The sequence below is a fragment of the Micropterus salmoides genome, unplaced genomic scaffold, assembly GCF_014851395.1.
Source record: "Micropterus salmoides isolate LMB-PRFRI ecotype aquatic unplaced genomic scaffold, ASM1485139v1 Ms_hic_scaffold_6, whole genome shotgun sequence".
NCBI lineage: Eukaryota > Metazoa > Chordata > Actinopteri > Centrarchiformes > Centrarchidae > Micropterus > Micropterus salmoides.
Window position 1 is genome coordinate 27,239,308 of NW_024044348.1, and position 18,512 is coordinate 27,257,819.

The 18,512-nt window shown below is 40.6% G+C and overlaps 2 protein-coding genes across 3 annotated transcripts; both read right to left on the reverse strand.

The window, feature by feature from the left end:
• Positions 1–377: 377 nt before the first annotated feature.
• Positions 378–6,249, reverse strand: gnpnat1 (glucosamine-phosphate N-acetyltransferase 1). Its single transcript, XM_038700775.1, has 6 exons — positions 5,925–6,249; positions 4,891–5,058; positions 4,601–4,663; positions 4,230–4,357; positions 3,875–3,936; positions 378–1,573 (listed from the first exon to the last, which is right to left on the reverse strand). Exons 1-6 carry the CDS (start codon positions 6,172–6,174, stop codon positions 1,408–1,410), a joined length of 837 nt encoding a protein of 278 aa, XP_038556703.1. The 5' UTR covers positions 6,175–6,249; the 3' UTR covers positions 378–1,407.
• Positions 6,250–6,479: 230 nt separating this feature from the next.
• Positions 6,480–18,302, reverse strand: LOC119889875 (E3 ubiquitin-protein ligase AMFR-like). Of its 2 annotated transcripts, none has more exons than XM_038700774.1 (14): positions 18,183–18,302; positions 17,303–17,620; positions 17,123–17,215; positions 16,843–17,007; positions 14,516–14,668; positions 13,684–13,724; positions 13,154–13,286; positions 12,909–13,042; positions 11,767–11,877; positions 11,093–11,289; positions 10,210–10,313; positions 9,177–9,311; positions 8,808–8,998; positions 6,480–8,516 (listed from the first exon to the last, which is right to left on the reverse strand). In XM_038700774.1, exons 2-14 carry the CDS (start codon positions 17,549–17,551, stop codon positions 8,360–8,362), a joined length of 1,863 nt encoding a protein of 620 aa, XP_038556702.1. In that variant the 5' UTR covers positions 17,552–17,620; positions 18,183–18,302; the 3' UTR covers positions 6,480–8,359. The 2 variants fall into 2 exon arrangements, with proteins under 2 accessions (XP_038556702.1, XP_038556701.1); XM_038700773.1 differs by having other exon boundaries at positions 18,121–18,285.
• Positions 18,303–18,512: the final 210 nt, after the last annotated feature.

Consider the following 18,512-nt stretch of genomic DNA (forward strand, 5'->3'; position numbering starts at 1 on the left):
GACCTAGGAGAGAATGTTTACTAGGATTTAATGTCAAGAAATGTGCAAAAACTTAAGAGTTTAAATGTATTTGGCAAAGGTGTATGTAAAATTCCAACTTCAACTGTATCTCATTTCCTGTTGGCCTCGAAAGCCACGCCTGAGATTCTTGTGGTTAATCGCACATCATTAAGGGTTTTAAGGTGTGTGATGTATCTATATGTTCAACAATCCGTTTGAACTGTGGATAGAAAATGTTTTGCTACAACTATGACTACTAGACGTGCCCATCCCATAGCTTCCCATTGTTACAGCAAAGCTTCCAAATACATTACATACATTTTTTTGTTAATCATCAGCTTTGTAGTTACATCTACAAATATAAGCAAGCACACACAGTAGATCATAGAATATTTTATCTATTACACCTTTGGAAATAAATTACATTAACTGTTCCCCTGTTCTCCAGAATAACAGCGTAATTATGAAACTTAAATAGAGAGAGTTCATTTAAAAAAAAAAAAAGTTTTTTATCCATTTCCCATCACGAAATGTCTTGATACTCATCACAATTGTGTTTAAATATTGCTCTATTACAAAACCTTAAGAAGGTTCATTCAACAAACCTTTTTGTTCACTAGAAATATTATACATTATAACAGTCTTAATAGTAATGCTTCATGTGTTGTAGTAATCGAACCTTCATTGTAGCTGTTCAGCAACACTGCTGTGAAAGAAAGAAAAGCCTGCTGAGATGGAGCACTTTGCACCAAAGAGAACAGGTTAGAAAAAGAAACCCAAGTAAAACCCAAAGGATCTGAGAGAATTAAGTTCCTAATCACATTTAAAGAAACAAAGCTGATTTTCTTTGGTGACTTGCCCTTGATGATGCAACAGACAGATCTAAGAGACTAAGTTTGAATCATGATCTAAAGTTATTCCTTCAAGCATAATTGGTTTTGTACCAAACCTCTGTTGCCTGTAGTAAATAATTTAATAATGGCTTCGGATGTATAACTTAATTTGGTATTCCCAAGCAATTGTATACAGTTGCATGTAGTCAGATACAATTTGTTTTGTTTCTGTTAGTACAGAGCAAGTTACTTATTAACAATGTAACACACTAAGACATTACATATACAGTAACTGACGCTCATTGCTTCAGATGGTGCGGGAAGATGATGACAGGGCTCCACCCTGGTGAGGTAGCCATTGTTACCAAAGGGGAGGATGCTTTTGGACTGAGCCGAGGGCTTCAACATATATTTATGTTTACTCAAGTGTGCTGAAATCAGGACGAGTGTTCAATAAACCACTCAACTGTGCACATCCCCAGGCCGCGCTTCCAATTCTAAAGACGCTTTGTCGATGCAAGTTTTGATGTCAGTTGGTGTATAAAGGTGTGGTCCATGCCCCAAAAACGGACGCTTAAAGCTGCTGTTGTCCTCTGTCCAAGAATCGACACTGCATGTAAGTCTCATCTGAGGCGGTGTAGCCAAACTTTTGGTAGAAAGCCACATTTTTGGGTGCACACTCCAGTGTGATTTTATAGCAATCCAGTTTTTTGCTCAGAAGAGTAAGAGTTGAAACTAAGCTATAGGGACAGAAAAAGAAGAGGAAGATGTTTTAAAAAATCAGCACAAAAGACAACATACTTCCTAAATAAGTCTCTTTTATGAATAATTTTGCAGTGGGACAGATACAGGGTGTTAAAGGTCGGGTATGTGATTCTAATCCAATACACATTTTTTTTGTGAAATTGAGCAAATATCTCCATGTGGTCTGCTAGCTGTCCATTCTGTGTGTGGCTGGAAATAAACTGGTGTTTGTACACAGACCTGGTTCTGTAAATGGAAAACAAACAAAGTGACACACACTGACGCACACAACACTACTCCATTTATGATTTTGTGTCAGGTAACATTAAGTAACTTGCCCATGGACATTCAGCTACTGTTCTAGTTTGCCAAGACATGGAGCCTTTCTCATTTCCCCAACCTGTGACCCGGAAATCTATCTTAACGTGCCATCTTGAAGGACATCTCAATTACTACAATTCACTTGGAGGATCAGGGATCGAGGAGGCTTGCTGCAGGAGCTATAAGCGAGGATAGAGTATCCTTTGCGGAAGTCTTTTCAGCCGGTGTGACATTTAAAAGAGGCATGACATGCAGCTGGACCAACCCATGGCCGGAGTAGGACTTTACAGAGTTTCTGTTGTAGGCTATTCATAAGTTGTATTAGTTAAGCCTATTTCAAATGATCAAATTCGCAATCAAACTTTCTACCCTTCACCGTTTGTCTAGCGCCTTATAAAGTTGTAACTGCGTTCCTTAAAGTCATTTCACTTTGATATCACTGATGTTGTTATTGTTGAATGTGTGGATGGGCAGCAATTGCACTGAATAGCGGCTGGGTGAAGCGCTTCTCCAGAGACGCTGTTGCGCATTTACGCACGAGCCAAAACGACATAGATGAATATTTAAATCTCTGACACGCCGACTGGATCGGCCAGGATATAATGTTAATTCATGGTCTGTGTTCTTCTACACATCTGAAAGGTCTCACACACAGTCCAGGGTTCATACAGTGAAACTGTCTGGAGTAAAGCAGCCGTCGGAGTGGGCAGCACGGTAGCCCAATGGATAGCACTGTCACCTCACAGCAACAATCCTGTCGCCCCGACCTTCCTGTTTGCAGTTTGCATGTTCTCCCTGTGTCTGCGTGGGTTTCCTCCGGGTGCTCCGGTTTCACGTTGGGTAGGTTATCCAGTCAGTGCTGTTTGACCGGGTGCAGCCTCTCTATTCATCAAGTAAGTGTTTTCGTCAAGTGGAGGTGTGGTAAAATGTCCATGCAGGTGTGGTCTCTAAATCTGATAAAGTAATTAGTTGGTGGGGAGCGGGTGGATGATTTATGCGTAGGCCTATGTGAGTATTCCGTTACTCTCCGAGCCGAGCCGATCCGCGCATCACACAATTCAGCTGCTATAATTGTGACAAAACAGTGCACTCAGCTGCTGAAGTCAAATTTTTAGGCTGTAATATCAACCAGAGCCAGTGTCTCATGTTATAATAAAGGTGCCTATGTAGTATACACATGTCATTCCAACAGTATAGTCCTGTGATGAGTTTTAATAGGGGCTTTATGTTGATAAATGTTAGTGTCTGATTTTGTAAAGGGACTGATGATGAAACTCACCTCATCAGGCAGAGGGCTGAAATGATCACCTGTTTTCAGGCAAAAGGCGGACCGCCAAAAAAATATGCTATAATGTTTATTGGAACTGTGAGATTTTTTTTTACGTGTTAATAATGTTGACAGACATGTTTCTGGATTGTGAAGATATGATCTGTAGCCTTTAGTGCCAAAAGCTGGTCTGCTCATCTGACAGAGATCACAGCAGCACTCTCAAAACAGCTGACAGATGATGCAGCAGTGCAACAGTTCATATTTAATTGACGTCACTTTAAAATGACATCTCATTTCTTTAAATGACTCCTCTCTCCTCGCGTCTCCTCCTCGACTCTTCAAGCTTGCATCTCGGGTGGGAGGGACTAAGACAAGCAAGGAGGCACACATTTGGGAAATGAGAAAGGCCCATGCTGTTGTTGTGATGTTAGCTACAGTAGCAGGAGAGTTGTGAGTATCGCTGTCTGGAGCTGGTGTGCTGGTTCTGGGACTGTCCTGTCCTCTCTGCATGTTAGCTTCAAAGCAGCAACTGTAGGCGACAATTTGCTAACCCACAACCTAGCTAATATTAGTTAGATTACTTGCTGGGTCGTTGTTTGCTCTACATCATGGTATTTGTCATGGTATTGGATTTCTCCAGAATTGCATACCACACCTTTAAATATTAATTACAAGCCAAGACCAAATGTCACACAGATCTACTCACAGTTTTCCCAGCTGCTTCCCTCTGCACACGTCACTGACTACCACCTCCTCCACCCGGCCTCTCTATGAAAAAACACAGAATAGAAAGGGTCTTCATTTCAGTCACATAATATCAATAATTCTCAAGATTGATAAAAATTCAATGTTTAGATTGAATTTGCGAATTTCAGTTTTTAAAGGAAATAAAAATGTCAACTCTTTTTTTTTTTTTTTTATGGTGGTAAAGTATGTATGTTAATGATTTCAACCCTTCTATTAGCCACTCCATTAATAAGTAAATGTAAGAAAAATGTAGAGAAATTGCAGTTGTATTAATTGTTAAATATGCACAAATTGCTTGCCGGGATGTCATTCACCTTAGCACAGGAATGGATGAATTTGTGTTCTGTGATCAATGTAGCCGTAGCAACGATCTGTCCCAGATTTGTGTCCTCCACCACAACGACGTAGTAGTCTCCGGTCTTCTTCATGTGCTCAAACTTTTCTGGAAGCCAACATATGTGTTTTTTAAAAATCTTTGTTGATATTTTGTTACACTGGTTTGTATTTAAAGTTTGATTTGGATGATGATTGTTCTTAAATGTGTGACCTGATGTATATGGTCAACTGTTTTGGCAGGAAATTCAAGTTTACTTTGGGGTGTTAATAGTAAATATTCTGAATAAATTAATCAGAATGTCACTTCTGTCTTATATAAAAGGTAGCATTATGGCTAAGCATGACTTACTCGTGAACTGCTCTGGTGAGACATCGCCCGCCTGAGTGAGTTGAGATAAAACCTTGAAAAATCCTGGAACACAGAAGCAAAAGAACCTTTGGTGAAAATGTCCAGGTGGGTGGTACTCACACGCCATCTTTTGTTTGTTATTCTTCATTTCTGTTAAGTATCACATTTTTGTTAAATTACCAAGATCTTCCATACTGGACACCAAGGAACAAAAAAACATGCTTTCCACATTCATATTCTCTTGAGAATACAAGTACTGGAATATGTTGTCCATCCAGTCTCTGACTCACCCCTGTTGAAGTCTGCCATACAGAGTGGCCTGAGCACCAGACCTTCCCCTGGGCTGGACGGGGAGATGGGGGGAGAGAAGGAGACAGCGTTGCTACTCCAGTCTAGCTCCTGAAGCAGGGAAGGCTCAAAAAGTGGAGTCTCGTCCAGCAGCATTCCACAATCTGAAACTGAATGCCAACGTTGTTTCTAATCTGTCTAATATACATCAGCACAATAAGCTAACATATTGTAAATATGTTTGCTCTAAGTCACACAGAACTTTGACCTGACAAATTCTATTTCACCTGGCAAAATGTTGTCTTTACTTTACTGCAATGCTTCAGTTGTTGACATGCCAGTTGGCATATCAATGAGAACACCTAGTTAAATATGAACTACAATGCACATCCTCTTGCAATAAACTAACTTAACTAGGTTTTACCAGGATGTAGTCCAGGACATGTAATATGAGCAGGGCCCATTCACACATCAAGGCCAACAGGTAACATTATCACTGTTGTTGGCTTTAAAACTGGAGTTTTTCTTCATTCTGGTTTCCATGACAGCAAAACACCATTTAACTTTACTGGTGTCATAATTTCCAGATCACCAAGACACGCAAATAACAATATGTCTGTGTTTTAAAGTGCCCAGTGTGGGCATTGTATTTTGCAGTAGTAGCTTGTGTTACACTTCAATAACTATTTCACACCGTCCACAGTGTCTTGGCTAGCTAACGTAACGTCAGGAACAAATTACCAGTCTGATTATTAACGATCAATTATATATCATATCTAGTTAGCTAACGTTACGTAACCAGATATACAGTCTACAAAGACTCTTACTTTTCTCGTGTGACCTGTCAAATAGCTACCTGAGGTAATTTTCTCTAAAAAAAAAAATCGTAGCTAGCGTCAGAGCTGTAACGTTAAGTTAGATTCACACTTCAAATAAAACATTGGCGTTAACGATACCTCTTTAAGGTTAACTTACACTGCCATGCTATGCAGCTAGCTGGCTAACGTTACATAGCTAGCAGAACTACTTAACTTACCAGTACAAAAAACACACAAGAAATTATGCTCTACTTCAATTCCCAGACGTAGAAGTAACGTACAGTGACAACCGGGAAGTTCCAGTGGGTTTGTATGAGGCTGTGTTACAGATACATCATTAAAATGAACAGCGTGGGTGTTGTCGGCTGCTGTTTCCGCCTGCCACGAGCCCTTCTGTATGACGTGGCAGAGATGCTGTAGGTAAGGGGCGCGGCCTAATGACGTTAATCTATCAGTAAAGCCACACATCCCTACCAGAGCCCAGCATATGATCCTTACTTAAACGAATCATTTCATACTCCATCGAGAGCGATTTCCTTCTGGCTCAATGCTCAATCCAAAACACACACACACATTTATTGGACTAATAAAGTCAAAGTCCAGTGTTTTGGATACTGTCCACTGCACCTTAGGCAAGTTTCATCATGTTACACGTTTAACACTTTTTTATATACAGTCTATGGTTTAACAGCGTAATATTTAAGTCTCTCTCTGATCGGAAAAGACCAAAAGCCAAGCCCAAGCATTAGTAGAAGAAAGATTGAATTACTATATTTTGTTAAAAAGCTGTTTTAAGCTCGGTTTATTAAGTCTTTTGTATTAACATATTTTACAAAAACTAGATTTACAGAAATTATCCATAACTGAACCATTCTTGATTTAGGCACAAAAATACAGGAAAGCAGTCCCCCCAAAAAATTTCAGTTTTGATTAAATAAGTCATGGTTATGAAAGATAAAAGATGAATAGGAAAATAGATCATGGATAGTTGTTAAATACCTGGATGAAAAATACAAAAAATGAAAACAAAACTGTCCAATTTCATTTTTACATTTTGACTAATTGAAATCTGAAATCTAAATCCTATATTGTATCTGCGAACAACAACCCGCAAACAGAGTTTGAGCAATAAAATAAACACACAATGTAGATCACAACACTTCAACGCTTTTAGTAGATGTTTGTGGGATTTTCTTTGGGATAAAATGGAAGGAAACAAAAGCACTTGTCTAGATTCATGCATATCTCACCCCAAACTGCTCTTGCACTGTAATCACAAGAAAATCCAACACTTATAATACAGACAGTCTCCATCTTGGTGTCCATCAGTATGTCTCAACCAGCTACAGATTTAGTGAAATTTTATAATACCGAAAATGTCCAGTCCATGTTGTACATTGCTGTACATTGTTAAAATAAGATCTCTGAGCAGAGGATGATAATGTTCCTCGCTGGTATAATTTTTGAATTGGCTCTCCTCAAAGTGAATAGACAAAAGGCAGCACAAATAAATCACCCAAAAAATGTCTTCATAAAAGATTCTCAGTCATTCAGGTCATAGAAGTATTATTTCAAAGGCAACTGGATTTGCTGTTATGTCTTGAGAAAAGATTTTGCTGCTGCTCAAATTCGCTGCCCAAGCCTTTTGACTGAGTGGCAAAATGTCTTCAAAAGACAACAGCAAGTCCAGCTGTAACATACTTAAAACAATTTATACATAACCTAAAAATCAGATGACCAAGGATGACCCATTAGTTTGGCAGTTCATCTTATTCAGAGAGAACTGCTCATTATCAGAAGGTAATTTCAGGATGACACCCAACATACTTGTACAAAAAAATAATACATCCCCTTTGTTAAGTATGCGTCTTAAGGGAAAGGTATTAGAAAATGAAAATGTACATGCCCACTGCCCCCCTTGTTAAATAACAAAATGCAAACAGTTTGCAATGGGTGATATTACACACTAAATACAGAACCCATGCGGGTCAAAAACACTGTTTGCAGCATTATTTTGATAGAAACATTCATATTTGACGGAAAGCCTGAACAATACTAAAGTGACATTCTCTTACTCCAAGGTAAGAAATAAAGACTTATTTTTCCTACACTTAATTCACAGTAAAATAATAACATATAAGATGAATTTCTTCATCTAGACTGTTGCTTTCTGCCACCAAATCAAATGAGAAAAAATAATGATAAAAAGGAAAACACATAAGGATCCAAACAGATTTATCTAGTGATGCTACCTACAAACCCTCTCTCATAAAAGACTCTTCTGAATGCAAAACATGCTCATTTGCCAGTCCCAATCATGGCAGATACTGACTCCCTACTGAAGCTGGTGGTTGCAATGTGTGGCACATGATTAAAGGGCAATACAACCTTGCATTTCTTGACTTGCACCCATTAATTTATATAATGCTCCAAATACTCTGGTATCAGTGAGGCAGAGGCCATTCACAATAGTCCCACCTTATTTAGGCAGCCAAAACAGTCCAAAGGCCATGTTTGCAATGTTGTTTTAATAATTGTTTTGAATAGGTGATGACCATTGACTGTACACCAAATGTGGGGGGGTTTGAAATAGCTGTCAGTGCCTCGTGGGATGACAACGTGGTAGACTCTTTTGCTGAAACCAATCTGTGTATCAGGGTGCCGGGTCCTGTTGATTTTGCATGCGTCTCTCTGCAGCTGCCGCCATGGTTCTACGTCTCAGCACCGTCAAGTTCAATTCTGGAAGAATGTCCTCCTCCAGTCCAGGCAAATCCTCATCCTGGTCCTCTGGACTCTTGTTTAGATATCTCCTACAGGGAGGTAAGGAACAGCACATGACCACGGGAACAGAAAATGCATGATAGCAGGAAAGAAGGCAACCAGGAATGCCCTACATTAGTTGACAAATGTCAAACTGGGCTTTTCAGCTACTCAGGTAGCCAAGCAAAGGTCTTCAAATATTTTACTTGACTGACTTTGGGTTACAGACTGAGTAAAACATGCCCACAAGGAAAGGTATATTATCATTAAACAGTATACACTGCTGAACTAAAAAAAACCTCCTATAAGAGGTACAGACCTCCAGCCATCATTGTACCAACCTGCGAGCCTGCTGGAGCAACTCTTCTTTCCTCTGCTTTAACATCTTCTGCCTCTCCTCGGCCGACTTAGAGAAGCGACCTCCCCTGACCTCCATGCTGTCTGACTCACTGAGGCCCTGTTCAGCTGCTCCACTGGGGCCGTCCAGCTCGTCTGGTGCAGAGCTCACCGGTGTAGGGGCACGCTCTATGGCCTGAGGAAGGACAAACACAGAAAATGTGTTACATTCTGCCTTTCGAGAACAACATAGGAAAGTGATCAAGGTGAAACAGGAGGTCCAGGAAGCATTGACAGAAGTGTTGAGAAATGAGCAGAGCATGTGTTAACGACAAACAACGCTGCTATTAACATTTAGCCTCCAGCTGACTGACCTGTGTTGGGAAAGGCACCTGTATGCGTCCCTCCAGGATGTTGTCAGTGGTGACCTCCACAGAGCGGGTCAACTGCAGGTCCTGCATCACCAGGTAGGAGGGCACCTGAGGGAACATCTCCTGGATCTGATGGGCCTGATGAGCGAAGCGAGCAATAGAAAGGTGATTCAGAGAAACATGGTTGGAGAGAGAAGAGCAAAAGTGAAAGCCAGACTTTAAAAAAATAATAATAATAAAAAAAAAAAGGTTGACACAAGCAGGTCTTAAAACCTACAATATTAGTGTAGAGTAGAGTGTAGAGTATAACACTGTAAAATACTTGGAATCTTTGTTCAAATACACATGGCATCTTTTGTAACAGTTTCTGCAAAATCTGTTGGTCAAATAAAGAGGTTATCATTATTGTCAACAAGCATTTACAAGGAAATCAAACACCATGTGAGCAAAGTAATGATGTTAAGAGCATTGGAGCTATGGTAAAAACCCAGGCAACATTTTCAGGCACTGGCTACTGGTTAAAAGCAGGACATGGAGTAAAGAATGAGATATAATTATGGCAGGATTGGCTTTGTGGCAAATAGGAGTGTCATAAAAAGGTTCAATACCTGACCCGATCTGTGTCCATCCCGATCATCCCTCTCTCTTTCTCTACATCTCTCTCTCTCTACATCTCTCTACATCTCTCTCTCTCTACATCTCTCTCTCTCCATCTCTCTCTCTCCATCTCTCTCTCTCTCTCACCCCAACCGGTCGAGGCAGATGGCCGCCCACCCTGAGCCATGGCTCTGCTTGAGGTTTCTGCGTCTTAAAAGGAAGTTTTTCCTTGCCTCTGTCGCCTAGTGCTGCTCTTGGTGGGAACTGTTGGGCTTCTGTAAATATCATCACAGAGTACGGTCTAGACCTGCTCTTTTATGAAAAGCGCTGTGAGATAACTGTTGTTGTGATTTGGCGCTATATAAATAAAATTGAATTGAATTGTATCACCTCTCATAAAACCAACACGAATTCCTTCAGTCTGTAAACATGAACTCACCATGGCCATGAGCTGGGAGTTGTTGGCCTGAGCGATGCCCAAGATATTGGTGGTGTGCATTACTTCCACTGAGAAACTGGGCAGCCAGCTGGCAATGCGAGAACCTGTAAGAGACTTATTCTGTGAACATTTGCTCATGTCTTGCAGTGTTCCACATTAATTAATGAGACTATGGCAGCCCACCACAGTCTAATTTCTTCCGCTATAGTTTCAAAATGAACCTAAAATATATTAAAATGAAAGACTTTTGACGTGTTTTGCGCCACTTCTCCCCGCTGCTGTAAACTCGCTGACACACTGGCATCCAACTCGAGACAACCCCTTTTTTTTTTTTTAGGTAAGTATGGTAACATTAACTAACGGTTTGAACAGCGTTGAGTGTTTCCACTGTCCCTCGTTTGTGAGAACACGATCAAGCTAAGCGCTAAATTTTGAGAGCACACATATTAGTGCCTTTATGGTAAATGCAGTTAAAGGAGCGCGAGATGACAGGCAGGGTTAACAACTTTATTCTGTCATTTTCTCACTTTGTAACAAGTGTTACAGTATGAGAGTCTTACTTGAAGAGAGGCCATTTAATCTTAATTGTACGTAATACGAGCACATCATACAATATAATTTATGCATGCCACCGGATCCCCCTAGAGGGTCGATGTCCACCCACCATAGTCTCACAAATCCTGCGGGAAACACTGCCTTGGTCAACATTTAAACACTATCCATATCTCTTGTTGTACATTTCAATTTTATATTTTTGATTCTTGACTTTTACAGTACTTTTTCTTTTACTATGTTTATTGTGACAGTTAAGCAAATTCCTTGTACGTCAAAACCTACTTGGCAATAAACGCTTCATCCTTGTACTTGTGTCCAACAGACTTACCATCAAAGTGGAAGAAATGATTGTGTTGGTTGATATGTGGTCTAGCATCTGCAGCAGCTCCTACTGGGCCAATGTTGTCTTCCATACCACCGGCCGGCTGCTGGCCTCTCACCTGGCCCCCGTCCCCATTAATGTTCAGGGATGTCCGACACGTTGGACAAGATGTGTCCTGCTCAAGCCACGAGCGCAAACAAGAGCTGGATATACACACGCGCGCACACACACACACACACACACACACGTTATATTACATTTCTCTGTATAAAAACTTGACATTCATTACAAGGCTCAGAAGTCTGAAGTAGCTACACATTAGGATCATCTTACTGAAGCTGAAAATTTTCAGTAAACTGCTATAACTCAAGGGCAGGAGATAAATATCCAAACAAGAAAAATAATATGACAGAAGCTAAGGACAGTTCTGCAGTGAGATTTACTACAAAAATATATATAACTTATGAAAGACTTTGGGCACTAGCCAAACTAAGGATTCTGCATTCAAGGCTGGTATAGCTCATTGTCTGCTATTCCTGCAGTCTCTCCTTAAAGCAATCTTTATTCTGTAGTTAAAGATAAATTCTTTCCAGGCTATGGAGCCACAGGTTAGTGGTGCCAGTAAAACAATCTGCAGAACACAGTCCATGCAGGGATTGCCGATTGAAAAATCACTTTACTTGTGGAAGAGATGGCCGCAAGGTAGCTTGCGTGCTGTCAACATGGTGTCCCAGCAGATGGCACAGTCATCATCATTAGCTGCCAGCTCCTCTGCAGTAGCAACAGCAAATCTGTACAGATACAGTTCACAGTATATACAAATGATGATGAAACAACTAATGAACGATGGAATTTACAAAGCTTTCATTACAAATTGTGTGGTTATTTGCCTCCGCCAACCAGTCAAGTCGCAGTTCGGCCAGACACTCATATGTAGTGAATACATGGATGGAATTAAATACAAAAAGGTATAAAGTGTATCCGGATTATATGAATTATTCCAGTTGATACACATTATTGATCTGATTAATGAAGGAGTATCAGATTTATTGGCTTAACAGATACACATGTACTTATGTAAAGATGAAGAAGATGGATTCTTAGAGTGTAGCTACACAAAATGTGATGCTGTTGATTTCTCCTGGCATTTTTAGATGCAAAGCCTCACAATGAGCTTAAACTCAATCACACACGCACAGGATCAAGATTAGCTAGGCGCGCTCTAAACATTATTAGCAGTTACGTGATTCCGATGATGCTCGAAATTCAGAATGAGCGAGGAAGTGAAAGGCAGAATGGATGAGATGGAGGAAAGGCCGTACTGTGCATTCTGTGCTAGTTATTGTTTGCTCATTGTGTCCTCCCTGTCAGCGTGTGTTGGGAATCGCACAATTCATCCTTATGTTATAGGTAAAGACTATTTTGAGGTCACAATGACCTTTGAGTCAGAAGTGTCACCTCTTCAGTGTCAGACCAACTGTTACATATGGTCACAAACTCCCCGTCTGCTCCTGAGTTAAGGTGTTGAATAATGGCCAAATAATATTTTTCCAGGACATGATGCAGTCACAGTGATGTTGACATTTGAGGTACAAAAACAAACAAAAAAAAAAGGTCATTACGTCATTTTGAGGTCACAGTGATCTTGACCTTTGACCACCAAATTCTAAGGATTTCATCCTTGTGTCCAAGCAGATGTTTGGGCCAAATTTGAAGAAATCCCCTTAAGGCGTTCCTGGCATATCACGAGAATGGGACGGACAGACAACCCAAAAAACATAACACCTCGCCGGCATATTTTGAATTCAAAATATACAATCACCTGGCCTCCATGTTATTGATGACACGAAGATAGTTCTTGTGCCTGCGGATGCGGCGCTGGACTTCATGGAAGAGATACCGTAGCTGCATAAAGATAACCAAGCTTGCCATGGACAGCCAGATGTTGCCAAAAAGCTAATGAGAGACATATGGACAGAACAGATTAAAGATTAGGGGGTAGAAAAAGAGACAGGGAGAGACACAATTTTCATAACATGCCAACACCTGTTCCACTCTGTGTCTTACCAGCATATGGATATGGTGCATGAGGTCGAGAAAGAGCATAGCCAACTCCATGATGAAGTCTGTGTAGTAGACATATGTTCCCTTACTCTCCCAGGTCCCTGGATGGTTCAGATCCCACAGATGAATTGAGTAACTGAGGGGACATGCACAGCTCTTTCAGGCCATGAAACACAGGTAATATTTTGACAGTATGGTGGATGATGTGACCATTATCTTTGATCGGGACTGGCGATTCAAACAACATGAATACATGAAACAAAGACGGTGTAATATTGCCATCAGAAGGAGCAGGTAGCAAGCACTAGCACAGCATCACTTCCGCTGATCCAAGTTGTTTCTGCTGCTTGTCTAATCCTAACCACCCTCTTTGGGATAAAGAAGCCTTTCACACTGGTATAATGGAACCAGAGGAAAGCACATGGTGTCGCTAATATTATCCTCTGATTCTAAATCTGCATAGGCTATGTTATCTGTACTGCTGCAGTGTGTGCACGTGTGTGCATGTGTAAGGAGGCTTTGAAGGGACTTACCGCATGATGACATGCCCAGTACGTACAGTCACCAGCAGACACTGAAGGAACAGAGGACACAGGTGAACGTGATGTAGTCTACTGTGCATACTGAACAATCCAAAGCTTGATGTTACAGTTGTGACTTTTAAAATAAAACACTATTAACACTATCTCTATCTGAAGGAACTGAGAAGGGAATGTTTGGTGCTTAAAATGGTACAGTGATTATTGGTGTGTTTATTAGACTAGGCCTCTCTCAATTTCTGTATCAAATAACTTTTTCCAAAGTAGACATTTTAGGTTGAGGGGATGATTTTAGTGCCCCAGTAAGCCACGCTTGTGAGCCCGCATGCACAAAACTGGAGCCCTGGAACTGGCACACTGAATGAAATTCAACAATTATTCATGTTTTTAATAAAATTTAATTAATTAACTGTGCTTTTTCTGCTATAAGAGGTTTGCAGTGTTTACAATATGACTGACCAGGGCAACTGCTGAAAGTGTGGCTAAGGTCATTTGTGATAACTGTGTGAAAACAATTTCAGTTTCTGCTAACATGAAAAGACATTTCCTGTTGTGTTTTTTCATCTTGTTTACCATTTAATTAGCTGAAAATAAAGATGATTGTTTTGCTTTCACTATATTTTGTTTCTTGCTAAATATTCTGCCAATTATCTTGATTTTCAGCTGAATCTGAAACATATCACTGATTTACCCAAAGACCCAGCCCAATTTGAGACATAACCATGTCAAACAAAACAATAAATTGCTAAATAAGAACCACATGGACCTAACCTGATATAGAGAGTTCACAATCATCTGTGCCAAGTGTGGTCAAAATGGTTCTCACCTCTGCTGCCATAAAGGAGAGGGTGTGCATGCCATTGGAAGCTCCCAGCAGACCGCAGACCACAGCCAGGCCACAGCAGTCCAGCAGCAGGGAGACCAGCAGACAAAGCACACGCACATGGCTGTTCATGGGAGTGGAGGGAGAGAAAGACAGCTGTAGGGAATAAAATGTGGATCATGAGTGGATTGTGCCTCTCTCATGGTTTTTCCTAATGTTTCTGGGGCAGTTTGATGTCTCCTTGAGCTTGTGCTGGCTTGGAAAGTGCTGCTCATGTGGGTCTGTACAACCCACTAAGACATTTCATGTGACACTGGGCTATAAAAAAATAAATATACATAAATATATTTCAAACCTAAAAAAAGGGCCCTGACTGCCAGAAAGGTTAAGAACCCCTGATCTACAGCAACTAGAACACAGTTTAGGACCTCATTGCAAACATTAAAACAGCTGAGCTGAAAGAAATAAAATAGATTTCATCAAACCTGTAAAACTTTAATACAACAAGGTGTCTTCAGCACGCTGACAGCACAATATGGCTATCATCTTTGGCAATTTAACCTACAATCAGATATGTAGGTTAAATTTTCAACCAAAAGCTAGAACCCACAGAAACAGGGAAACAGGAAGGAAGACAGCTGGGCTAACACAACTGACAGACATCAACCTAAAAAGAATATGCAGAAGTGCAGATCTCTCCACAGACAGAAACAAAGACTAGCAGACAGTGACACATACATACCGCCATGTGGAGCACATTACATTCACATCCACTTTCTTCTTGCTCATCTTCCCCTCCATGACTAAAGTGAAAGGATTTTTTTGTACTATAGGGGTGTCTCTGGGGACTTGTATCAAAGGAAAATATATATTGGAATAGTTCGCCGACACCTTTCCTTTATTTTCAATAAAAAAGGTGAGTGTCAGCTCATCTGTGTGAGACGTTGCTACTAGTTGTAGCCGTATCTGGGGCACTGTCGTTGCTGTGAGAAAGCAACACATCAACACGGTGCATTCCTTTTGATTCACGCTGTTTTGAAATGAACGCTTCATCATACTGGAGCTGCTTCCTCCCTTGCACAAAATGTCCTTACTGCAGGTGCTGCATTTTGCTGTGTGATTATCTTTTTTAGTGAAACTTTAGTATTTCCTGCAGTGGTCCATAAATGTAAACAGGAGTACTCACTTCTCGCATACTTTGTTGACGTACCACATAACAAACAACTTGACGTTAGGTTAGCATAGCAGGTCCAGGCAGATAGGCTGTACGGACTGTAAAATATTCACTGCACTTGACTTGGGAGTGCGATTGAAATATGCAAAAAGTTAGGAACCGATAAGCAGAATGGAAATGCACTTGTCTTAACAAATCCACAGTTCTTGGTCATTTGTTAATGGTTCCAACTTGCTTGCAAGGAGGCCATATGATATTTTGTTTTCCCCAACAAGCAGAGCATAATCTGATCCAGGGACATGTCAGTTTAGCGACTGAAGCTGTATCAGTGGCCTGACAAGCCAGTACAAGGAACTATAAATAGATCGAGAGCTGAAAAGAGTACAGTTACTCTCAGACGTTCAGGGGACACTCACCACGCCTTTTAAAAACACCACTTTATAAAGCTGGAAAGTGCATTTATCAGGTGTTGTCAAATGCCAGGTTTCTGGCTATCTTGCATTTATTCTCAGTCCTTATGAGTAACAAGTCAGCACAAAGTATGTAGGATCTAGCCATATCATGTTTGTTGTGTAGCATAAATAGAAACTGGTTTCATACAGGGATGTAAGAATGGTAATATGGTAGTCATCTTAAAAGAGCATTTGTATACTGTTTCAGCCCTAATCTCTGCAGTAATTAATGCATCCTAACAAATAAGAGCTTGGAGGATCTGTAGAATAAACAAATAATCTCCAAGTACCGGTGACCTTGATCCAGGTTGTTTACCATGACAAATCTTCTTCAGACATGTTTACATTGAAAGGTTACATTAGTGGGTAGTGAGGGTGCAGCGGATCAGACACTTGCCTTAGTTGTGGAAGACCTGGGTTTGATTCCCACTGCACAAGTTGCTTTGGATAAAAATGTCAGCTAAATGACTAATTAGTATTAGCTACAACATGATCCATGAAAGTTGGTACAATATCAGCAGTTGTTGTAACTATTCTCAGACGAAATGGATTGGATAATTGTGATGAGAAAATTTGAAAAATAACAGATTCATAAGGTCAATAAATTTGGTTTGTTGTCCTGCCCCAGTTTACCATACAAGGTAGTCATAAACCATGCTTTGGGGCACTAGTAAGAGTAAAAAAGTGTAGTTCATAATACTTACATATTCAAATCTGTCTTTACAGAGCTGCACCATGAGATGAAGAAAGACCAGGGCAGAGAACCACAAACACCACATGACCACCTCATCCACGGTCTGCACGTTCAATACACCGAAGATGAAAATGAACTTGTAGAAGATGAAGTTCCAGAATTTATCTTTCAGGTGCTGAGAAATCAACACAGAACAAATGAGATGCATTTTACTAAAAAAGCTTAATAACAACAACAGGTATGTAAGTAGCTCTATTTGTCATTTTAACGCTGTTAAAAGACAGACTCACCTGCTTCTCACTGACTCTAAGCGGACCAAACACCACATACTGAATCATTTTTGCAATTAACATCAAGGAGCAGCAGAAGGTGTTGACTAAGACCTAGGACAGAGAATAAAGTGTCAATTTTCTGTAAGAACAACATAATCTTATCAAGCAATGCAAAGTCTTAAACGGGATGACACTCACCCATACAAAGAGACTGTCAGCGACCAGATACCGCAAGACACGGGTCGCCAGTTCTGTGTTACTATAATTTAGATGTTCGAGATCCGTTTCAGAGGGAGCTGGTGTTTCATCGGTTTCCAAGGCCGCAAACCCCGGGTCAATCACAGTGGTGTAGGCACTAAAGATGCTGCCAGCAAGCAAAGCCACACTCAGTGCTGTATAGGTCTGCAGGCTGGGCCAAGGAAACCTCTCCAAAAACAGAAGAGGCATTGCAGTGTTCACGGTCCACTTCTCAACTTGTGAAAACGGTGTTTGCCCCGATCCAAGAACTGGAACAACCTGTGGGCAGAAGTGAGTTAAGTTAGCTAACGCTGGCCAAACTTTAACGTTACTAAGCTGACGTTAAACGTAAATTAGTATTCGTTTTTCAACATGCATAGTAACCAAAGCGTCAGCATACGATCGTTAATGTTTTATATGGTTTAGTCATTTCCATGAAGTTAGAAGACGTTAGTCTTAGATGTTAGCTACTTGGCTCTCAACGGGTTCTCAAGCAAAGGCTAATTTCACGTTAGATCAATACAGTTGGTAAAGGCGCAAACTACTCCCGAATTGGCCTGTCTTTGGTGAAGTGTAACGATAAAAGATTCAATCAGCTAAATAAAGTGAAACCCGTTGACAAGCGCTTCAGAATGGCCAACATAAGAGTTCACGCCCCTAACGTTAGCTGTTTACCTGGCTAACGTTACCTAATACTAGCTTACTTGTTAGCGACTGTTATTAGCTACGCAGCCACTGTGAGCGAACACACATCGAGTTTGTATTACATCGTCACTTACAGTTTGTCACAAATTTAGTTAACCACAAAAAAGATGTCCTGTTGTTGTATTTACTGCTGTACTTTTAGTGCAGCTGCACTGAGAACACCGTAGTTGACAACATCGTCATGTTTCTTTCACCGAGTAGGCAGCAGGCTGAGGGAAGTCGTCGTCTTCTTCTTCTTCTTCTTCTTCTTGTTTCCGGCAGACTAGACGCGTCGATGGCGTATTGCTGCCCTCCTCTGTTCGTTATACACATTTTAATTGTGATTGCCTAAATACTTTTGTATAATCCCGTTTTATGTAGATACTGAATCAGTTTCTTCATTTTGTTACAACTATCCAAATTAAGTAGAGTGGGTAGACTAAAAATAGTTTATCCAACTGCGCCCAGTTCTCTAAACAATTTCCTC